At 46.4% G+C, this 20015-nt stretch overlaps 1 protein-coding gene across 1 annotated transcript in view; it reads right to left on the bottom strand.

Annotated features, from left to right (window-relative positions):
- Positions 1-20015, bottom strand: part of CGNL1 (cingulin like 1) — a 158350-nt gene that overhangs the window by 26319 nt on the left and 112016 nt on the right. Inside the window, exons 9-10 of the mRNA XM_039230651.1 lie at positions 5412-5618; positions 4200-4304 (exon numbers count right to left, since the gene is read on the bottom strand). Of these exons, the coding sequence (XP_039086582.1) occupies positions 4200-4304; positions 5412-5618 (312 nt within the window). The remainder of the gene's footprint in view (positions 1-4199; positions 4305-5411; positions 5619-20015) is intronic.

Here is a 20015-nt window from a genome sequence, read left to right as displayed (position 1 = left end):
ACTGCTCAGGACCTGTGTCTTGTGTCCATGTGGACGCTGTGTAAGAACAACAGTTTATATTTGCACAGTGCTTAACAGTTTACAAGCTGCTGTCACATGCACCAACTCAGGCATCTTGAAAACACTCCCAAATCACTTCGGGCACTCCTAGTTTGCAAAGCATAGCCAACCGTGCTGCTGGCCAACCCTGTGACTTGGGGCCAAAAAGCCACCCATGGAGGCTTTCTGGCCCCTCCACTCTGCCAGGTTAACTGCGCCTAGAGAACCAGCCAACACAGCTGGCTGCTGAAGTTAATTGCTGCGGGAAACCAAGGTCAACAAAAGCTGCTGGGAGAAAAGAAGGTGGTAAAAGGAAGGTAATCAGAGGTTCAGTGTGGGGGCAATTAGCAGGAGTGTGTCCCACCACAGGCCCGCTGGGCACATAACAGAAACAGGGTCACCTCCTGGGATTTGGTTTTGTGGGTGATTTAGTGGTGTTGGGGGCAAAGAGGAGCACACAGGGCAAGGCGAGTGAGGTACATGTGACTCTCAATAGTGTCAGCTCCTGAAAAACCACCAATACAGAGGGACATCAGTGGCTTTCTGTAGGCTCCAACTCAACCCGTGCCTCTCCAGACCCCCCAGCCTCTCTTTTCGAACTCCTGGATCCCAATTCTGGAGGCTCCATGCCAGCAGACAAGCCAGCCTTGGCCCCCTCTAACCTCCATACAGTGTATGCATCTCTCTTTCAGCCGTGGCTCAGGCAGGGCTCCCTGCCTGACCCTGATCGCCCATGCCTCTGGAGACACCAGACTCACCCACTCTGGGCCCGGGGCCCTGCCCAAATCCTGCACTCCCCACTACAACACACACACATTCGCCTGGAAGAAGAGTTTTGCCAAATTATTTAAAAAATATTTCTTGTAGTTTGCCTCTATTGCAAGGTAGTGAGATCTGTCAAGGCAAGCAATAGATTGTCTGCCTGGGTATGTCTCAGAGCCCATATTCACGATTAGGCATAAGATAAAATCTTAGTGGTTAAAAATTAATACCTATTCCCAAAAGTGGTCTAAAGGCATCTTACATCAGAATCACCAAGTAAGGGTAGAGTATTCTTTACCTTAAATGCAGATTCTAGCTCCATGGGTTGGATTCACAATTTTCCTTAGACTGGGACCCACAAATTTAGATTTAAAAGTTACCCAGATAATCCTAACATACTTTAACGTTTAGAAATGCTGTTTACAACAATGTTCTGCCTCCTCAGTTCTTCAAGAAATGTATTCCAACAAACCACTGCTGAGAAAACATGTTCAGATTTCACATGAAAAGAAGCAAACTTCCCAATATGCAGTGGGAGTTAGGAGTGAAATGTTGCTACAGTGACTGTATTTCCAAGACCAGCAATGCAAGCCCATCAACTAATACAGGGACCAAAATCGGGGAAAAAATGATCAGTTAGGAGAATCCAAAGCACCAAATTAGTGAAGACCAGTATCTATCTCTCAATGGATGCAGAGCCTTTTCCTATATGACTGAGTAAGGTCCCTGTTCTTATATGACTGAGTAAGGTCCCTGTCCATATGAACAATAAGCAAGTGCAGGTGAGCCTATGGGCTTACAGGAATGACAGCCTTGATCAGACGGAAGCTGGGGTGACAGCCCCCGAGTTATGGCCCACTTGAGTGAATCCTAATACAAGCACGTTCCTCTCTGCCGCTGAGGAGGGGAAAGCTATACATGGAAAGGTAAGTCACAATGAAGCATTTGCAAATCTGAACTCTTGAAAACACTTCTCGGGACTGTTTTCAGGGTGCCTGAGTTACTGCATGGGAGAGCAGCTTATAAACTGTAAGCCTTGTACAAATATAAACCATTGTCCTCACACCACCTATGTGGGGACAGAAGACCAGGTAGGCTGTAAGCGGTTACCTTACTGCACATTAACCAGGGACTGGAATGGCGGAAGCACTGAGGCTTTTTCCCTGTCATCTTGATGCACAGAAGTCCAGCAGGGTGGGAGGTGAAGGCATATAGGATATATACCATGATCCAGCCCCCTAAGGAAAGAACTGTGGCTTCTCCAGAAAAGGTCTCTTCACTTCCCCACCTGCAGAAGCCATTTCTCAAGGGAATCCTAGACAGCACTGCTGTGCAGTTCCCATAGACCTACACAGCAGCACATCCCACCCCAGCGGGAGGGGCCGAGTTGACGGGCAATGGCATCGTTACCACCCACTGCCACTTTCTGACTCTTAATAAAATCAGACCTAAGTTCACACAGCCTTCAGCCACCATGTAAAGAAATACATTTCTCAGTCATGAAGATGCCACAGATTGCTAAAGGCAGAAAGACTGAAATATAAAATGCTGTGTGTGGGGGAAACCCAGTTACTCTTTCCTCTCCCTCTAAGGGCTGAGCTCCCTTTCCGTTGCCAGCTTAGGGAAGAGAGGCATGCAGAAAGTTATTTAACCGCAGGAGCTGGCTGTCCGGTTCCTGGTTGTAGAGAAAACAAAGCGATGGCGCACTTTGCATTGCACTACTGCTAACTGAGATAACCGAGGTGAGACTGTTGGACTTTCTGAGCACGTGCTGGCGGTGTTGCCAGCGGTCAGCATGGCCACGACCCGCACCTGCTGTTCCCACCATTCCAACACCACAGAGAATCAGGCCACGACAAAACCAACACGTCAGGGAGGATTTCCAAGGCGAGGCCAGAGATCTGGAGATGGGTGTGGGTGGGGATTACAAGAAGATGATTAGGCCCTGAGGCTATCATCTGCTCTCTCTGAGGAATTAACCCAGAGCTGCAGATTCATAGCTGTCAAATTTTATGGACTGACCAAAAGATGATAAAGACGGATCCTGTAATAGCTGCGCCCAGCACTAAGGGTGGATGTGACACGAAGGTACAGATTTTTGTCCCTGTAGAGAAGACACACTTTTCCTCTCTTCCCGTCCCCAGCCAGCTCACAAATTCGAACCCTGCACTTCAGCGACGGGCGTGAAGTCAGCACAAGCCTTAAAGAGCAGCACGGTGAACCCGCATTCCACGCAAAATTAACCTCACAAGAGTTTGTAACAAAGATCTACACTGAAAGAAAGAAGGCCACAGTAAGGACAGTCAGACGCTTCACTGTTTGCAAAAACAAGGTCCGTGCAAGGCTGGAGAGAAGGCATTAACAGTGATCGAGGGGTGCCAGGCCCCGAGTTAAAGCTGACCTGAGTGAATCCTAGTATGAGCACTTTCCTCACTGGCCCTGAGGCGGGGGCGCTGTATCTGAAATGCACAGCTGCAGTGAGGCATTAGGCAGACTGATAAATCCGGACCCTGACTGCTTTGTCACTCTTCATACGTCCCTTCCCCACCTACCCTCATTGTCAAGTGGGTCCTGATGGAAATGTTAACAATCTCCTCCTTGACAACTGCTCAAAATCACTGGCTTTTGCATCCTCAGAAACTGCCTGAGGAACGCTCAGTGCCAGTTCGTTAAAACCCAGGAGCAGGTAGAAGAAAGGACGCATCTGGGTCACACAGAGGTCGCTGCGCAAAGTCATCTCAGAACTTTAGTGCAGGCTTTGGTTTGTTTGTTTTTAGAATGTACTTCCAACAATCTTTCTAACCTTCAAATGGGGAAACCTAATTTTCTAAGAATCTAGTGATTTTGAATACAGATAGCTATCTCATTTCAAAAAAACGGACTTCCTGCTGCTCCTTTTAATAGCTGCCCTGAAGGACTGTACTCTATGGAGTCTATTTGCCCAAAGGAGAAAGGAAATTGACTTCTGCCAGAAAGCCGTCTCCACACTGCCTTGGGGACCAAAGCTGGTGGCCTTCTCACACAATTCATATTTTATCTTTGGAAAGCTGTCAAGCTCTTTAATGTCTACACCAGGGTTTCTCAACCTCAGCCAGGTAATTCGTGGTGTTGGGGGCTGCCCTGTGCTTTGCAAGGGTGTTAGGTAGCATCCCTGGCCTCTATCCACTCGAGGCCAGTAGCATCTCCCAACTGTGACAACCAAAAATGTCACCAGACATTGCCAGGTGTCCCCTAGACATCATTGCCACTGGCCTAGATGGCTAGTGTGAAGTCCAGTGTGGGTATTACTGCAAACGGCACTCCCAGCAAGGAAAGGACCAATGGCGGTCTGGACATGTCTCTCCAATTATGCTTCTCAGGCTTCCTGTACGAGGAATAGACATCAGCTCTGTGATTACCTGAGCGTCTTCCAACTCATTCTCAAGGGTCCTTCTGGCTGATGTGGCTTCTCTTTCTTCCTTTCTTGCATGCACAAGGGCCTCTTCTAATTGCTGGGCTTCTCTCTACAATGAAATACAGGGTGAATGTGCATTCAGATGCGTGCTATGCCTATAAAGGTGACTCAGTGGCATGGAGGGAACACAGGAGACATCTGAGGACACAGCCAGCAGTGGCTGTGGTCACAACGTGCCAGGCACAGGCCCACAGTGGCTCACAACACTGAGGTTCTTAGGTGTGTGTGCCCTTCTGTGGTTCCCTACTTAGCCAGATGTGAAATCCGAATCGCCTGAAATTACAAATATCTGGCCTCATCTGTGGAGCTTCAGAAACAGCAAGTACTGAATGGACTTAGGCACAAAGAGTTTTGGAAAAGGCTTCCAGATGATCCTGACAAATGACCATTTTGGGAGCCCCTGTTAGAATAAGTCTCCCTTTACATTTATTTTGTCCTCTCTCTTAGTTTTTTTTAGGTTCATTTATTTACTCTGAGAGAGGGAGAGAGAGAGTGAGCAGGGGCACAGAGAGAGAAGGAAGAGAGATAATCCCAAGCAGGCTCTGTACTGTCAGCACTGAGCCTGACATGGGGCTCGAACTCATGAACCATGAGATCATGACCTGATCTGAAACCAAGAGCCAGACACTTAACTGACTGAGCCACCCAGGTGCCCCTGTCCTCTCTTTTATTTTCAGTGCCAGCTCTCACTGCCCTCAGGACGTGTCTCTTGCCAAAAGCCTCCCGCTTCTAGACATCCGACAAACCAGATCATTGGTTTGCTAAAACCTGTGTGATTCAAAATCCGTCAACTAGGTGTTAAAAAAGAAAACAGTCATGAGTGAATGGATCTGATGGTGGTATTAAGACGGCCTTTTCAGACATTTAGAAGCCTCTGTTCAGTGTCAAAAGGTTGAGTGTACCTGATGTCTGGGTGAGTGGGGACCCTGACTTCATCAGCCCTGATCCTGGTCTTCTTTCAGAAGCTCATCTTCCATTTTTACCACCCACAGAAGAACAAGAGAAACAGCTTGCAGAGAGGACATATGCACGATTGCCTCCACATTTCCTGCTAAATTATGCTAATAAATCCCCTTGCACCTCCAAAACCACTGACACAGGAGAAAAGAAGGGTCCGCAGCTGTCAAACCCAGGCTTGGGGCCCAGCAAGCCTCACCTCACACTTCTTGAGCATTTCCTTTGCTTTGGCCTCGTCGCACTTCAGGTCGGCAATCTGCCTCTCAAGCCGAGCGATGCTCTGCTCCAGCTCTTCCACACGTCTCCGCAGCTTCTCATTCTCCTCCTGCAGGGCCTTCACGTGCATTTCAGCCCCCAGCTGGCTAGGCTCTGAAGTGTTGCTCCGACTGGCCAGGACCTCGACATTCTGTTAAAAACATGGAGTGGGTGAGCATGGGACCCGCTGTCAAGGGGCAGGTCCACCTCAGCTTTGAGCAGGGATGACATTTATTAAAAGCCCTCTGTGTGCCAGGCACCATGCTAAGCCGGGGATCGGCATGCTACAGCCTGGAGGCCAAGTCCAGCACACCACCTGTTATTAAAAATAAAGTGTTACTGGAGCATCGCCACGCCCCCTGGTGAGCACACGGTCTACGGCAGCTTTCACGCTACAACAGCAGAACGAGTGGCAAATGCCTGAAAGAAACGTGTGGGATGCTGCAAACCTAGAATATTTACCACCTAGCACTTCACAGAAAAATGATGTCAACCCTCGCCTGTATTAAGTCTTTGACATGGGATTTCAAGCTTTTAATGGCTCTAGGAGGTGGGTACTACTCTTATCACTGTTTTACAGACAAAGAAATTGAGACTTGGGTAGATAAGGAACTCCCAAGTTCACTTAAGAGGAAGTGCACTGGGGCAGACTGAATCCAGAACCCGTTCTAGTTATCACTGCCTTCTGCTGAGTTCATGTCCCTGATCTCTCACCACGTGCAGGGCCCCTTAACAGGAGTTCTGGATGAAGGACAGTTTCTGTTTATAGATTTTTTTTTTAATGTCCAATACAAAATGGAAATTAAAATTCACTTAAATTATGATACAGCTCCTTAGTGCAAGCTCTAGGCGCTATCTTCTGAAAATGAGCTAGTGCTGCACAAAATTCATAACAGAAAGGCCTAGTGACAATTACAGTGTGGTTATTGTTAATTCCAGATGTCGCATGGGCTTTTTCTTTTTTTTAGCTCAGCAACACAATGTGATGATAAGTGGCCTTGTCCAGAATTCCACTTCTCCCAGAAGATCTTTCGCCTTCCATTTCTCCACTACTACAAAGATGCCAATGTCAGCAAATCTGATGCTCACAACACGGCACTGCAGATGCCTGCAAGGAAGGAAGGCCCAGGGAGGGCAAGCTCTGGCTTCGAAGGCTATGTCATGGCCCACTTGGGAGAACTATCTGCTAGAATTGCTTGCTCGCTTACGTAGCTTTACAGAAAGATCTTTAAATCTTCTAACAGTACAGTAAGCTGTATTACCCTGCACTTGACCAATTAGAGAGTTTCAGAAACTAGAGCATCTTTTCACATCCCAAATGTTTCATTCTATACATCTGGGGAAGTCCATCACAGCCAAGCTACTGAGTCAGAACAGTATTTGCTGGCATTGCTAGGGAGAGCAGTAAAGTGCCCAACAGCTGGGACATCTCAGGACTATGTGGGTATCCTCTCCTACTGAAACCAGCAAGATGAAGGAGGAGAAATAAAGTGTGGTTGAAAGCCTGAGGAAGGAGCCAAAGAATCCAGTAACTGGCCAGATGGGGAAGGAGAAAGAAAAGTCTAGATTGCCCATTCCTGCCCTAACTTTGTAAAGCAACAGTTATCAAGACAGTGTGGCACTAGCATAAGGATACACATACAATGCAATGCAAATAGAATTGAGAGCCCCAAAATAAACCCAAAATAAATACAGTCAACTGATTTTCAACCAGGGCATCAAGAAAACTCAATGGGCAAAGAATAGTCTCCAACAAAGGGTGCTGGGAGAAATGGATACTCACGTGCAAAGAGATGAATTCACACCCCTTCCTTACATAATACATACAAATAAACTCAAAACGGATCACAGGCCTAAATATAAGATTTAAAACTATAACATTCTTAAAAGAAAATGGGAGTAATAAATATTTGTTACCTTGGTAAGGCAGAGTCTTAGATGCAACATGAAAAGCACAAGTAACAACAACAAAAATAGGTAAACTGGACTTCATCAAAATTAAACACTTTTGTGTGGCCAATGATAACATCAAGAAAGTGAAAAGACAACTCACAGAATGAAAGAATATATCTGATAAGGGACCCATATCTAGAATATACAAAAAATTTTCAACTCCATTACAAAAACATATATAACCCAATTTAAAAATGGGCTAAGGATCTGAGTGGACCTCCTTCCAAAGAAGGTCTACAAAAGTCCTATAAGCACATAAAAAGATGCTCAACATCATTAGTTATCAGGAAAATGCAAACCAAAACCACAACAAGGTGCCACTTCACTCTCACTAGGATGGCTATAATCAGAAAGACAGAAGATTGCCCCTGTGGGGGAGGCTGCAGAGAAACTGGAACCCTTACACATTGCTGGTGGGAGTGTGAAATGGTGGAGCCACTTTGGAAAACAGTCTGGAAGTTCCCCAAAATGTTAAACAGAGTTATATGACCAAGCAATTCCACACTTAAGTATATACCTAAGGGAAATAAAAACCTATGGCCACACAAAAACTTGCACAAAACCTCATAGCAGCATTATTTTGATAGCCAAAGAGTGGAAACAACCCAACTGTCCATCAACTGATGAATGGGCAAACAAAATTGGGTGTATCCATACCATAGGTTGTTTGGCTCCAAAACGGAATGAAGTACTGAGTCATGCTACAACATGGATGAGCCTTGACAACATTTTACTAAATGAAAGTCACAAAAGCCCACAAGCTGACATTTATAGAAAATACCCAGACTAAGGCAAATCTAGAGACAGAAAGTACATCGGTGGTTGACTGGGGCTGAGGGTGATGAAAATGTCCCCTAAAACTGACAGTCGTGTTGGTTGTAAAACTGAGAAACATACTAAAAACTACTGGATTGTGCACTTTAAACAGGTGAATCCTATGTCATACAAATTATATCTCAAAACAGCCAATTCAAAGAAGAGGAACAAAGGACAAAGACAAAGGAAACATGGATGCAGAGTTGGGATGCAGGGGAGAGATGAGAGGTTTACCTCAGAGGTCTGAGGTTAGCCGAGGCACCAGGGAGAGGAAAGAGCAGGCTAGAGACACCTGTCTAAATCTGATAAAGCGAGGAACACACATGTGCAGTCAACACTCCGTTGTTCACCCAGAAATTTCACAAAAAACAAGACCACTGAAAACCAGATTTTGTTTAACCTGAATTCAGGCCTAACTGGCACCCTAACCAGCTAGATAAAAGGCCCCCGTTGTGCTGTGATGTTTAGGACTTGAGATTTTCTCCCTTTGCAAGCTGTGAAAGCACATCCTGAGTCCTGAGAAGTGACATGCAGGGAGGACTGGCCAGGCAAGTTAACCACTCGGTTTGTGGCTGGCAGGTGTCTGCTCCAGTCCTAGCTTTCAGTAGCACAAGCTCAGTGGGACTCCAGGAAGCCTGACTGGGTGGAGACGCTTAGTCCTGTTTTGACTATCTGTAAAGCGATAGTATGTTTTCCTCCTGTCTTCATAGTGTGGTAGACCCCGGTATGTTTACAAATAAATTTACCAAGCCTCTGTTGGCAAACCTTTCCAGAACTTCTCCCTGTGCCTGACCACACACACACACACACCCAGTCCCCTATTTTATATCAAGCCCATATGACCCAAATTTCCTTTTCCTGAAACCATACCTAATTCCCTGCATATCCTTTTGTTCAAGGCAAGTCCTACATGCAAATTCTTCTATGTGACTTCCCAGCGAAGAAAATGAAATTGGTCTAGAGAACCCTCAAAAGCCCCCCTTCCAACTCTGAACTTTGATCGATGCGTCTTTTCTAAAAGCTTAAGTTTATATCTCAGGAACATGGTGAAGGTGGCAGAACTCTATGGTAAGGACCTCCGCAGAAGTCACTGGAGATGAAGCACTGCTGACCTCACTGAAGTTGCTGGGACTCTGCTAGATAAAGGACCTGTGTTGAGTTTTGATGTTTAGGTGATTCTTTGATCTGAAGTCCTGTGTGTCATAACAAGAGTAGAGAGGCTACTGCATCATAAATAAAAGTAAGGAGCACAGTTTCTAACCATTCATTTAGCCGTATCATATCACCTATGTAATACCTACTTTAAAAGAATTGCATAAATTTGCTTTGTAATATTTTAACTACTATTTATTCATGCAAGCAGGCATAAATAGTCAACAAAAACAAAAATTTCACGGCCAATCCAAAAGGTTGGAAACACCATACTAGGTCATCGCCCCTAGGGCAAAAGTAGCAGATGTGCTACATTCTGATGTTTTTCAAGACAGATCCACCCCCTTAAACTTGCACTGAGATCATTTCTTCACCTTTTAGGCAGCCAGGGTCAGAAGGTGGGTGGGTGGCATAAGGGAACAAGATCTCCCCCAACACACACTCAGCTGGGGGGTGGCTGGAACCTGGCATGACCCCCTGGGGGGGGATTTGGTAGTATCAATCAAAATTATAAAGTACATTTTCTGTGGCCCTGCAACTTCTCTTCTAGTTTATTCTACATGTGTGCAAAATAATAATACAAACAATTATTAACTGCAGCATTATACAAGCAAAAGATTGAAATGAACTACGTACCAACTGATGGGGCACTTGTTAAGTAAGTTCTATCGGTTTAGTGATAACCTGAGCAGTTGGAAAAATAGAGTAACAAGAAAGTGAGGAAAATGCAAGGGACAGAACAGTACACATAAGAGCAAAGTTTGTATAAAAGGAAGGTAATGGGAGATAGATACATCATTACCTGGCTACACAAGAAACTGGTAACACTGGCTGGCTATGAGGAAGGGAGGCAGAGTTATGGAAGGACAGTGAGGGAAGTACTCCATTGCAAACCTTCTTCTAACTCTTGAATTCTGGACAATGGAAATTTCAGAGAGATTCAGTTTTTTTAAATAAATACACATTTTCTTTGAAAAGACCATCAACGACCACAGGGGCTTAGTGAACAACCACCTCCCCAGCCCAGTTCTCACCTCCTCCAGCCTCCAGAAACCCTTCCCTAGCACATTCACAGATACTTCTGGGCCATGAGAGATAGCAGAGCCCGGAGCCCGGGGAACAGCTGTATAAACAGAGCATAGCGCCAACGAAATCTCCCACGCGGGTTCACATATTTAAGAAATTCCTTTTCACCACATATAGGTGGGAGAGTGGAAAAGGCCCAGATGGCCCAAGACTTGCACTTATGTGAGCATGTCTCCAAAATTTCCACCCAGCAACCTGTAGGCAGAGAAGTCCAATGTGGGCTGATGGGAGAGAGCCAAGGGGCTGCGAAGAACTCCCTTTCAAGGTGTGGGTTTTTCCCTCAAAATTACCAACTCGAAATTACCAACAGAAAATTACAGACACATTCTGCATTCAACTCCACAATATTTCTCATCCTGCTCCACGTCTCATTTTATAAGACACTGTGCCCTTGGTGTTCCGGAAGAGGGACCACTTCTCTGCAGCTGTTCCTAGGGCTTTCCCCCTCACCCACCTGGCACATGAACGCATACAGATCTCAACCCGAGCAACACAGATGCAAATCATCTCAGGAACAGAATCCTCAGTGTTAACCCTAAAAATAATATCTAACAGGGTAGAGGAAGGAGCAGAGGGCTCTATGGTCGGTCAACCAGATCACACTCAGATCCAGGCTGTGCCTCTTAGCAGTGTCCTTCACTGGGCCTGGCCTCGTACAGCCTTCCTTTCCTCACTTGCACAAGGTAGATAAAGTTACCTACTTACTACCCTGTTGTAAATATCTGGACAAGAGTCCTCACCACTGACAGGACCACCAAGCCAACAGAACCCACGCATGTTTCCCAAAGGGCAGGACTCTGCACAGGGCATCTGCTGTGGTTCCAAATCCTCACACGAGGTTTCTAACTGCAGCCTGCACGTTTCTGCCAGCTAAATATCAAGCCTATGTCGCTCCAGACAAAGAGAGTCGAGATCCTCTAACAGTCTTCCCAGGACAACTGCCTGCACAAATTAGATGACCTCCTTCTTAGTCCAAGGGCAAATCAGGTTTCTTGGTTGGCTAATTCATTAAAAATTTAGCCTCATTTCCCAATCAAGGATGGTCTGCTAAACTGATGGCAACTGAGAAAATTTTTCCAAAACAGACAAACAGCATGTCTCAATGTGCTCAATTGCTAGATTTCCACTACTTCTAAAATAGTTGACTTTTAACCATATGCTCCAATTACTATTTAAGAGAAGAGGAGAGGATATACAATTATATCGCAAGAAGAAAAAAAAAAAGCAAAATCCCAGTCTTTGCCTGGTACCACCATTCACTGCAAATAATGCCTTGCTTAAAAACTGGCACATTTTCATGAGCTAATGCCCACATTTAGAAATGCTCACACTGTCTTCTGGGACCGGAGGAAACTTTTATCCACGACAAGCACAAAATTCCCAAACAGTAGCAGAAAAAGCCACGTGTGAGTATTTTTTTCTGACCCAAAGCTGCTGATGCACTTCCTTCGCAGGAGCCCAGACACCTCGGCCAGATGGGTTCGCTCCTGTTGGGTAACAAGTAGCCTAGGACTAGGCCCTCCTGGCTTGCCCTAGTGCAGACCCAACACATGGACGTATCAGGCTTTACTAATTAACAAGGCCTCAGCCACAGCCAGCTTTTGTTTCTTTTCTGTCTCCCCTTTTTGCTGAAGGAGTGAAAACAGCTGAGGCGTGGAGGCCGGGAGTCCATGAAATGGAATGTTGCTTTGTCGGTTCCGCGTCACTGGCCGCCCCCCACCCTTGTGTTGAGGCTGCATGATCTCAGCTGACAGGTACTCAAAGTGTCCCTAGGTCAGGTCATCTGCTAGGAGGTTACTGCCTTCTCAACCATCACAGCTGTGGACATCCACGTTCTTTTCCACAGTGAGGACCTGGGTCACAAATAATGAGCTCCTTTCTCACTTTGAATGTGTAGAGAACCAGGTCTCCTGTATGGGGTCTTCAGCTTCATCCTCACCGGAACAACAGGAAACACTTTAGGAATAGAAACAGCATAGCCACTCACTTCAGCTCTTTCCCTAGGCTTCTCACACTGCGTTGAGCACAGGACTCACCTGGGGATCTTGTTAAATGCTCACTGTGGCTCAGGAAGCCTGGAGCAGGGCCCCGACTCTGCATTCCTAACAGGTTTCCAGTTGATGCCAATGACACTGGGCTGTGGGTCTCACTTTGAGAAGAGGCTGCTCTGACCACGGCGCCTTCCTGCAGAGGCTCCCAGCTTAGGCCCTAACTCTTCAAGACCTCTGTGCTTCTTGGTAGGACTCCAGTGCCTGGGATTGGGTGTCAGGCAGCTTGGACGCTGCAGCAGGCTTTGCAGCCAGCCCACACTGTGACCTATGTAAACCTCTGACCCCTCTGAGCTCCATTCACATCATTAAATAAAGTGTAGTAGCTCTAAATAGGTCAGAAAAATTTTTTTAATTAAAAAAAAAAAAAGCTAAGAGATAGAAAAGCTTGAAAAAGCTGACATCTTTGCACTAATGTAAAGTGATGGGGTTTCCCTTCCTCCTTTGACTCTGCCTATTTTACTGTTTTTGGTCACGGTGGGGTTGAGCCATGGAAAAACATCATTTTTTAAACCCCTTCTCTAAAAGCTATATCAGAACTTTCAAAACTTCCCTCACTATGTTTCCCAAATGCCCAACACCATTCCTCCCTGCCATATGTGCAGTTCGGAAATGAATCGATTATGCAGCTGGACTGCTCAGTAAGCTTTGTTTGCGTTTTGGCAAGGGAGCAGTGCATGAATGAGACGGAATCAATGTGGCAAAGGAAATAGCAAAGAAACAGAGGGTACTCATTACCAAAACCCCAAATATTTTCAAGGAAGAGCTGACTCCAATGCCAAGAACAGTAGGTAGGAGATGTGGATTCTGGACCAGACTCTGCTAATAATTCACCACATGAAGACTTCGGGCAAGTCCTTTAACTCTGTCTGCCTTCAGTTTGCTCCTCTGTTCATGAAACGATCCAGTCAAGTTCAGCATCCCTGCCATCTCTCACAATCTGGGATTCTAGAATGAACTTGAAGAAACTGGGGCAATATTCAGCAATCATGGAATTAAAGAATTCCAAAGGTTCTACTCTTTTAACATCACGCTTAAATTTCATTTTCAAATGCTGTCAGCTAATCTCAAATCCGGTTTATTGGTATCCCTTACCTGGCATCCAGAAGTGAGGACCATACCTAAAAATGGGCAACTTCTGGCCAGTGAACTGGACGAAGTGTCACTAACTTGCCTTAAAAGTCACTGTGTTTAGGGGCGCCTGGGTGGTTCAGTCGGTTAACTGTCTGACTTCGGCTCAGGTCATGATCTCGCAGTTCATGAGTTGGAGCCCCACACTGGTCTCTGTGCTGACAGGTCAGAGCCTGGAGCCTGCTTTGAATTCTGTATCATCCTCTGTCTCTCTGCTCCTCCCCAGCATGTGCTCTGTCCCTCTCTCTCTCTCACAAAAATAAAAACAAAAAAAACCAAAACAAACAAACAAACAAAAAAACCACCTCACTGAGTTTAAATGTATTATGCTTACAGAGGACTGTTTACATCCTGGTTTGTTCAACGCCCTGGTGGTAGTTTTTGCGCTTACCAAATCTCCTGAAACATGCCCCCTTTTCAAAATATTCAATTAGCCAGTTTTCCCTAGGCAACTCCGTGATTACAAAGGACAAAAACATCACTGGTTTTCTTCACAACATCCTTGTGAAATAAGTCTATATAATTCCCTTTAAATAGTTAAGAAACCAGCAAGATTTGCTCTCAGAATGGCCTGTAATTTCGACACAGGTCCAAAACAAAAGTTATACTAATAAAACACCTCACACTTGCTCAGAGGATGCATTTGATATAGGTTCTCATTTAAACCACACAGCAATGTTAAAAGAGATTCCCAAGATAGGGATAAAAACACTTATAATAAAAATACTCTGCACCTAAATAGGTCAGGTGATTTTCCCAAGAACCTACATGCCCAATAGCTCAGGCTCTGACATATGGTGGTGATTCCACTGATATGTTCACAACAGGCAAATCCAGAGAGAAAGAGAGTAGACTAGTGGCTGCCAAAGGATCATGGAAGTGGGGGAATCTGGATGGACAGGGGTTCGTTAGGGGGCGATGGACATGTTTTGGACCTGGAAAGTGGTAACAGCTGCCCAACCTTATGAATACATAAACACTATGAATTGTACACTTTAAAATACTGAAAATAGTGAATTTTACGTCAGGTGAATGTTTCCTTAATAAAAGCAAACAAAAAGAGTGTAGGCTTTGGAGTTAGCAGACCTGACTCAACCCTGCTCATTCACCTCTAAGCGCTGGTCTTCCTGTTCTACTCATGAAGAGAGACACTGCACTAAGCAGGGAGCAGTGCTAAGAACTCAGCCCATGACAGCTACATATTAAGGTCAGGCAGCCAAAGTCACACAACCAGGAGACGTACCCAGCTCCCAATCCCTGTCCATGACCTCTGCTACTTGCTTCTAGGTTCTTCTGAGTAGGGCGACAGCTTCAGAGAAAATCCCCCACAGTCAGCGGGAGAATGGAAAAGATCCGCACCCGTCAGCTGGGGCCTTTCACTATGTCCATACACTCACTTATCCTAATTTAAAGGGGGGAAGGAATATGCTATTATATCACCAAAACTGTTTGAGGGGCTTCTCAGAAACAGGCCGGGTTACAGACTTTTAATTACGCTTTTGCCTTTATTCTTGTTTTACACCACTCCTTAAAAAATTCTTGGAAAAATTTCCCCAGTGTCCCTGGGTCCTCTGAGTTCCCAGGAGATAAAAAGAGCCTTGCCTCATATTTGAAAGATGCCACTTCCCTCACACTGAGGGCCACAGTCTAAGATAATCTTGTGACCAGCACACAGAAGTTCTTGTTTATGGACCCCTAAATCTTCCCATGGTGCAGCTGGCCCATCAAGGAGCTCCCAACTGGCGGAAAATGCCATACATCTAGAACACTGTGTCACCAGGAAGGTATGGTGGGGCGGGACAATAAAAAAAAGCAGGGGTCAGACACCAGGTTAGATTCACTTTGTTGCCGACAGGCCAGACAGCTTTATAAATGGTTAAAATCAGCTCGCTGTCAGCACACGCAGGCCCAACAGGTTGAACGGGATTTTTGACGAGGAAGATAAACAAGCAGGTTCCCCAGAGCACTGCCTACTGGGGAGTTATGGGGACCCCTCCAAGATAAACCAAAGGCTCATCTGGAAGCCAACAGGTCCAGATAGAGTTCACAGTTCTAGACTGTTCCCTTCCCAGAAATCGTGTTACTACGAAAGCTGATCCTTCAACCTTCCCCTTGCTGCTACCATCTTTCCACAAATACGTAAAGGATTAACTCTAAGTTCTAGAAATCATGCCATTTAAAAAATTTTAAATAGCAATTCTTAAAATAGGAACTCTCAGGGCCCCTGGGTGGCTCAGTCGGTTAAGCATCAGACTTTGGCTCAGGTCATGATCTCGCAGTTTGTGGGTTTGAGCCCCGCGTCACGCTCTGTGCTGACCGCTCAGAGCCTGGAGCTTGTTTCGGATTCTGTGTCTCCCTCTCTCTCTCTGCCCCTCCCCGTTCACACTCTGTATCTTTCTCTCTCTCAAAAATAAACATTAAAAAGAAATATAAATAAGTAAATACATAAATAAATAACGCAGAAACTCTCAATCCAATGACCATTCCATTAGTGTTTCCTTGAACCCCCAAACTAGACCAAATTTCCATGCAGAAGATCGCTATACCTTTTGCCTTTGTCCCCAGCCTCCACGGCTGCAGGAATAAAGCTAACTGGGGCTGGAGAAAGAAAAGCAGGACTGAGGACTGACATTATGGTCAGAAGGCAAGAAGCTGGACCAAAACTCTCACCAAGATCTGAGGCTGGTTCCCACAATCACCGGGATGAAGACATAGAGCAAGGATGACCTTTATTTATTTGCTCCTTCAAAGATGTTGCCTGTTCCCTGCGACAGTTGAGCAGACTGAGCTCCTGCAAAGCCCACACAGGGTCTCTGGACTCCTCCTTGCTGGCCAGCCGGCTGGGGTCAGCAGCCAGCTCTGACAAGCAAAGGGAGCAGGGCTAAAAAGAGGAACGTCCTAACCCAGGCAGGGTCACCTGCCCTTTCCGAGGTGTTGCTCAAGTCACAGTTTCTCTGAATCACCAGGTGGTTTTCTTAAAAGCAAGGGCGGTGTTATGGATCCATTCACTGCATGGATCAAGGAAAATGACAAATAATGGCGCCAAATGTCAAAACACTCGTCACTACATGAATAGCAGTGTCCAGGAACAAATTAGTGTGTACCACCCAGAAGTTATAAAATATAAATGACAGATTTCCTTCCAGACAGAGGCTTGAAGGAGGTGTGGTGAGTTTCTGGCCTCTTTCCCCCTTGGGCCACTTGTTTCTGAGCCTTGGCTGCCACACGACTCTTGCTCAGTCCCTCTGTTTCTGACTAAAGGGAGAACAAATGTCACCATTCCTGTCAGAAGAGCTGAGAGAAACTGAGGGCGAGGAGTGGAGTAACCAAATCAAAACAAAGACCTACCTCAGGACTGCTCAAGTGCCAGGACACTGCCATTTTTTTTTTTTAATGTTTTATTTCTTAGAGAGAGAGAGAGAGAGAGAGAGAGAAAGAGACAGAACATGAGTGGGGGAGGGGCAGAGAGAGAAGAAGACACAGAATCTGAAACAGGCTCCAGGCTCTGAGCTGTCAGCACAGAGCCCAACGCGGGGCTCGAACCCACGAACCGTGAAATCATGACCTGAGCTGAAGTCGGACGCTTAACCAACTGAGCCACCCAGGCGCCCCTGTCATTGTTTTTTTAATTTGTTTCAGTTTATGCTTTTGAGAGAGACAGCATGAATGGGGGAGTGGTAGAGAGAGAGGGGGGTTGAAAGAGAATCCCAAGCAGGCTCCGCACCATCAGCACAGAGCCCAACACGGGGCTTGAATCCACAAACCGTGAAATCATGACCTGAGCTGAAACAGTGAGTCGGAGGCCTAACCGAGTGAGCCACCCAGGTACCCTAACCTCATCGTTTTTTTTTGTTTTTTTGTTTTTTAAAAAGAAAGACCATTTGGGCACCTATGATAGACACCCCTATAAATCGCGACGGTGATCATTAATGCTGTTCACTAAATATATCAGTCATTCTCACCTCCAGGCACACGGAGAATTATGCTTGCCTGCCCCCTTGAGGAACAGTGTGATCATATAATTAACTCTGGCCAATGAAATATGAGTGCAAGCAGCACATGTCATATCCAGGTCCCAGCTCTAAGAGCCTCTTAGTGATTCACATATGTCCCTCCCACTGCTATAACAATCACAGACACTTGGGTCCCCCAGTAACTCTGATGAATAAAGCAACCTCTACCCACACACCACCATGACCCACATGAGGAACGTACTATGAGCAAGAAATAGGTTTTTCTTAGTGAAGCTACTGAGATGTAGCACATTGCAGCATAACCTGGCCTATCACGTCATGGAAAGACCGACTGATTACAGGTTCAGCCCACCCACCTCTGGTCCACTGAGAACAGAACTTTGAGCGTATCTCAAATTTCATCCCAAAGAGCCAGTGGGACTGTAACAAGCAAAGGGCATGGGCTTCCAGGGTAAGGGAGACTTGGGTTCAAATCTTGACTCTGCCACATACTAGCCATGACCCGTAATTGAGTTTCAACTTCCTCAACCTTGAAATGGCAATTCTATTACCCACCACGTAGGGTCGTGGTGCAGATTACAGGTAATGGATGGAAAGTATACAGCACGTGGCCATGCATGCAGTGTGCACTGAAGGAACAGCAGTGAGCATAGTGACCTCACACCATTACCTTCATCCTACTTTGATCACTTACCAGCTGTACAACTGGAGCTCAGCTTTCTGCTCTGCAAAATGGGAATATAGTGCTGTAGTGCTCAGGGCGGCTGCAAGAGCTCAGGGTGAGTGTGTCTGTGGGAGCAGACAGCTCAGACAGTTCCTCCACACACCACACTTTATCCAGCCTGTCCTGAGGGAGCCCCAGTGCACCAAGGCCCAGTGAAGCTGCATCCGCGTGCACACGCAGAGCCCAGTCACTGACTGGCCTTCTGCCCTGGACTCTGATTTGCTCTCTGGGCCCCATCCGATCAGAAGCCTACTCCCCTACCCCCAGCCAAGTCACCGGCTGCCATTTACTAGGCCACAAGTACTGCTTCTTTTTAGGGACTCTGATCTCTGGGGCCCCCACACTAATCTGACCCCTAAGATCCCCACAGCAGCCCAGGCGACCCACGAATCTGAGAAGCCCCCTTGAATACTATCCACAGAGATCTGGCTCGTTCCTGGGGCCACCTCTGCAGGAGTCGGGGGCTGGGGTCCCTCACCAGGGCTCCTACTGATCTGCTATTGCGGATTCACAGAGCAAGCTTCACGCCCCTCCCAGCCCCAGCTTTAACACTTAGGGCACTCCAGCGAGGCTCTGAGGACACCTAACCTCCTATCCAGGAACATCTGCCACTTGTCACCAAACCCCTGGCCAAACACGAAGAGTATCCTGATGGTAGATGGTAATTTAATGAAATGCGATCACTGGTCCTGAAACATCCCAAATACTCACAAACCTCTGAGAGCGGCCTGTGTAGAAGAAATGCTGGAGACAGCAAGGAGCAAAAAACCTGGTCCCGGGGCAGCCCTTCACCTACCGTTTGACTCGAGGCACAATCTCTCTGAGCCTCGTTTCCACAGCCATCCAAGGTCAGGGGAGAAAGGAATCCAATTAAGGATTTAAGCACATACTACTGAGTGTCTACACTGGATAACTAGTGTACGAAGCCTAGTGCCATTTGTAAAGAGTTTAAAGCCCCATAAATGAGTTAAACATGTTCACAAATGAAATAATAAGTAATCACAGCCTCAACAGAGGGTCGTGAGCACAGAGGTGTAATGGCCTCTAAGACTGCGTCTGTCTCTGTGATTAAGAATATGGCGCCTGCATGGCAGATAAAGGTGTTTCCTCTCTCTGGCCTAGTGACGTTTCCATTTCCTCAGATAAGTTCAAACAGACCTGGATATTCATTCATTCTTTCATATCTTACTCATAAAGCGGTAGAATGTCAGCACTATTTGGGACACCAAATATCTCTGGTTCAAACCCCAATGTGAATTTCCAGTATTCCCCCCCCCATCTCTCCCACCCTGCCCTATCTCTGACTGATAAGCAGCCAATCAGTCTCTGCTTCCAGAGGCTGGAAACACCCCGCCTATCGAAATGAGCCCTTTCGTTTTCTGACAGCTCTCAGCCATGGAAACATTTTCAAGCTGAGTTGATACCTGCATTCCTACAACATCACTGGGACCGACCAAGAAGGTTACAGTCCCTCCTCCAAATGACAGCCATTCAAACACCTGAAGCCCCCATACCTCCCTCACACCACCTGTCCTGCCCTTTCTTCTTCAGGATAATCTTTCAAAGGTCTGTCCTCACCCCCTGGGGCGTGGTATCAAGTACTCTTTCAAAGTGTGGGGCCCAAACCAAAACAGTGCTCCCTGGAGAGTCTGGCCTGCTGCCCC

The sequence above is a fragment of the Hyaena hyaena genome, unplaced genomic scaffold (assembly GCF_003009895.1).
Source record: "Hyaena hyaena isolate Hyena2069 unplaced genomic scaffold, ASM300989v1 scaffold_49, whole genome shotgun sequence".
In the NCBI taxonomy this organism is placed as follows: Eukaryota; Metazoa; Chordata; class Mammalia; order Carnivora; family Hyaenidae; genus Hyaena; species Hyaena hyaena.
Note: the sequence above shows the minus strand (reverse complement) of the source record. Positions and strands in the feature narration are given on the sequence as shown.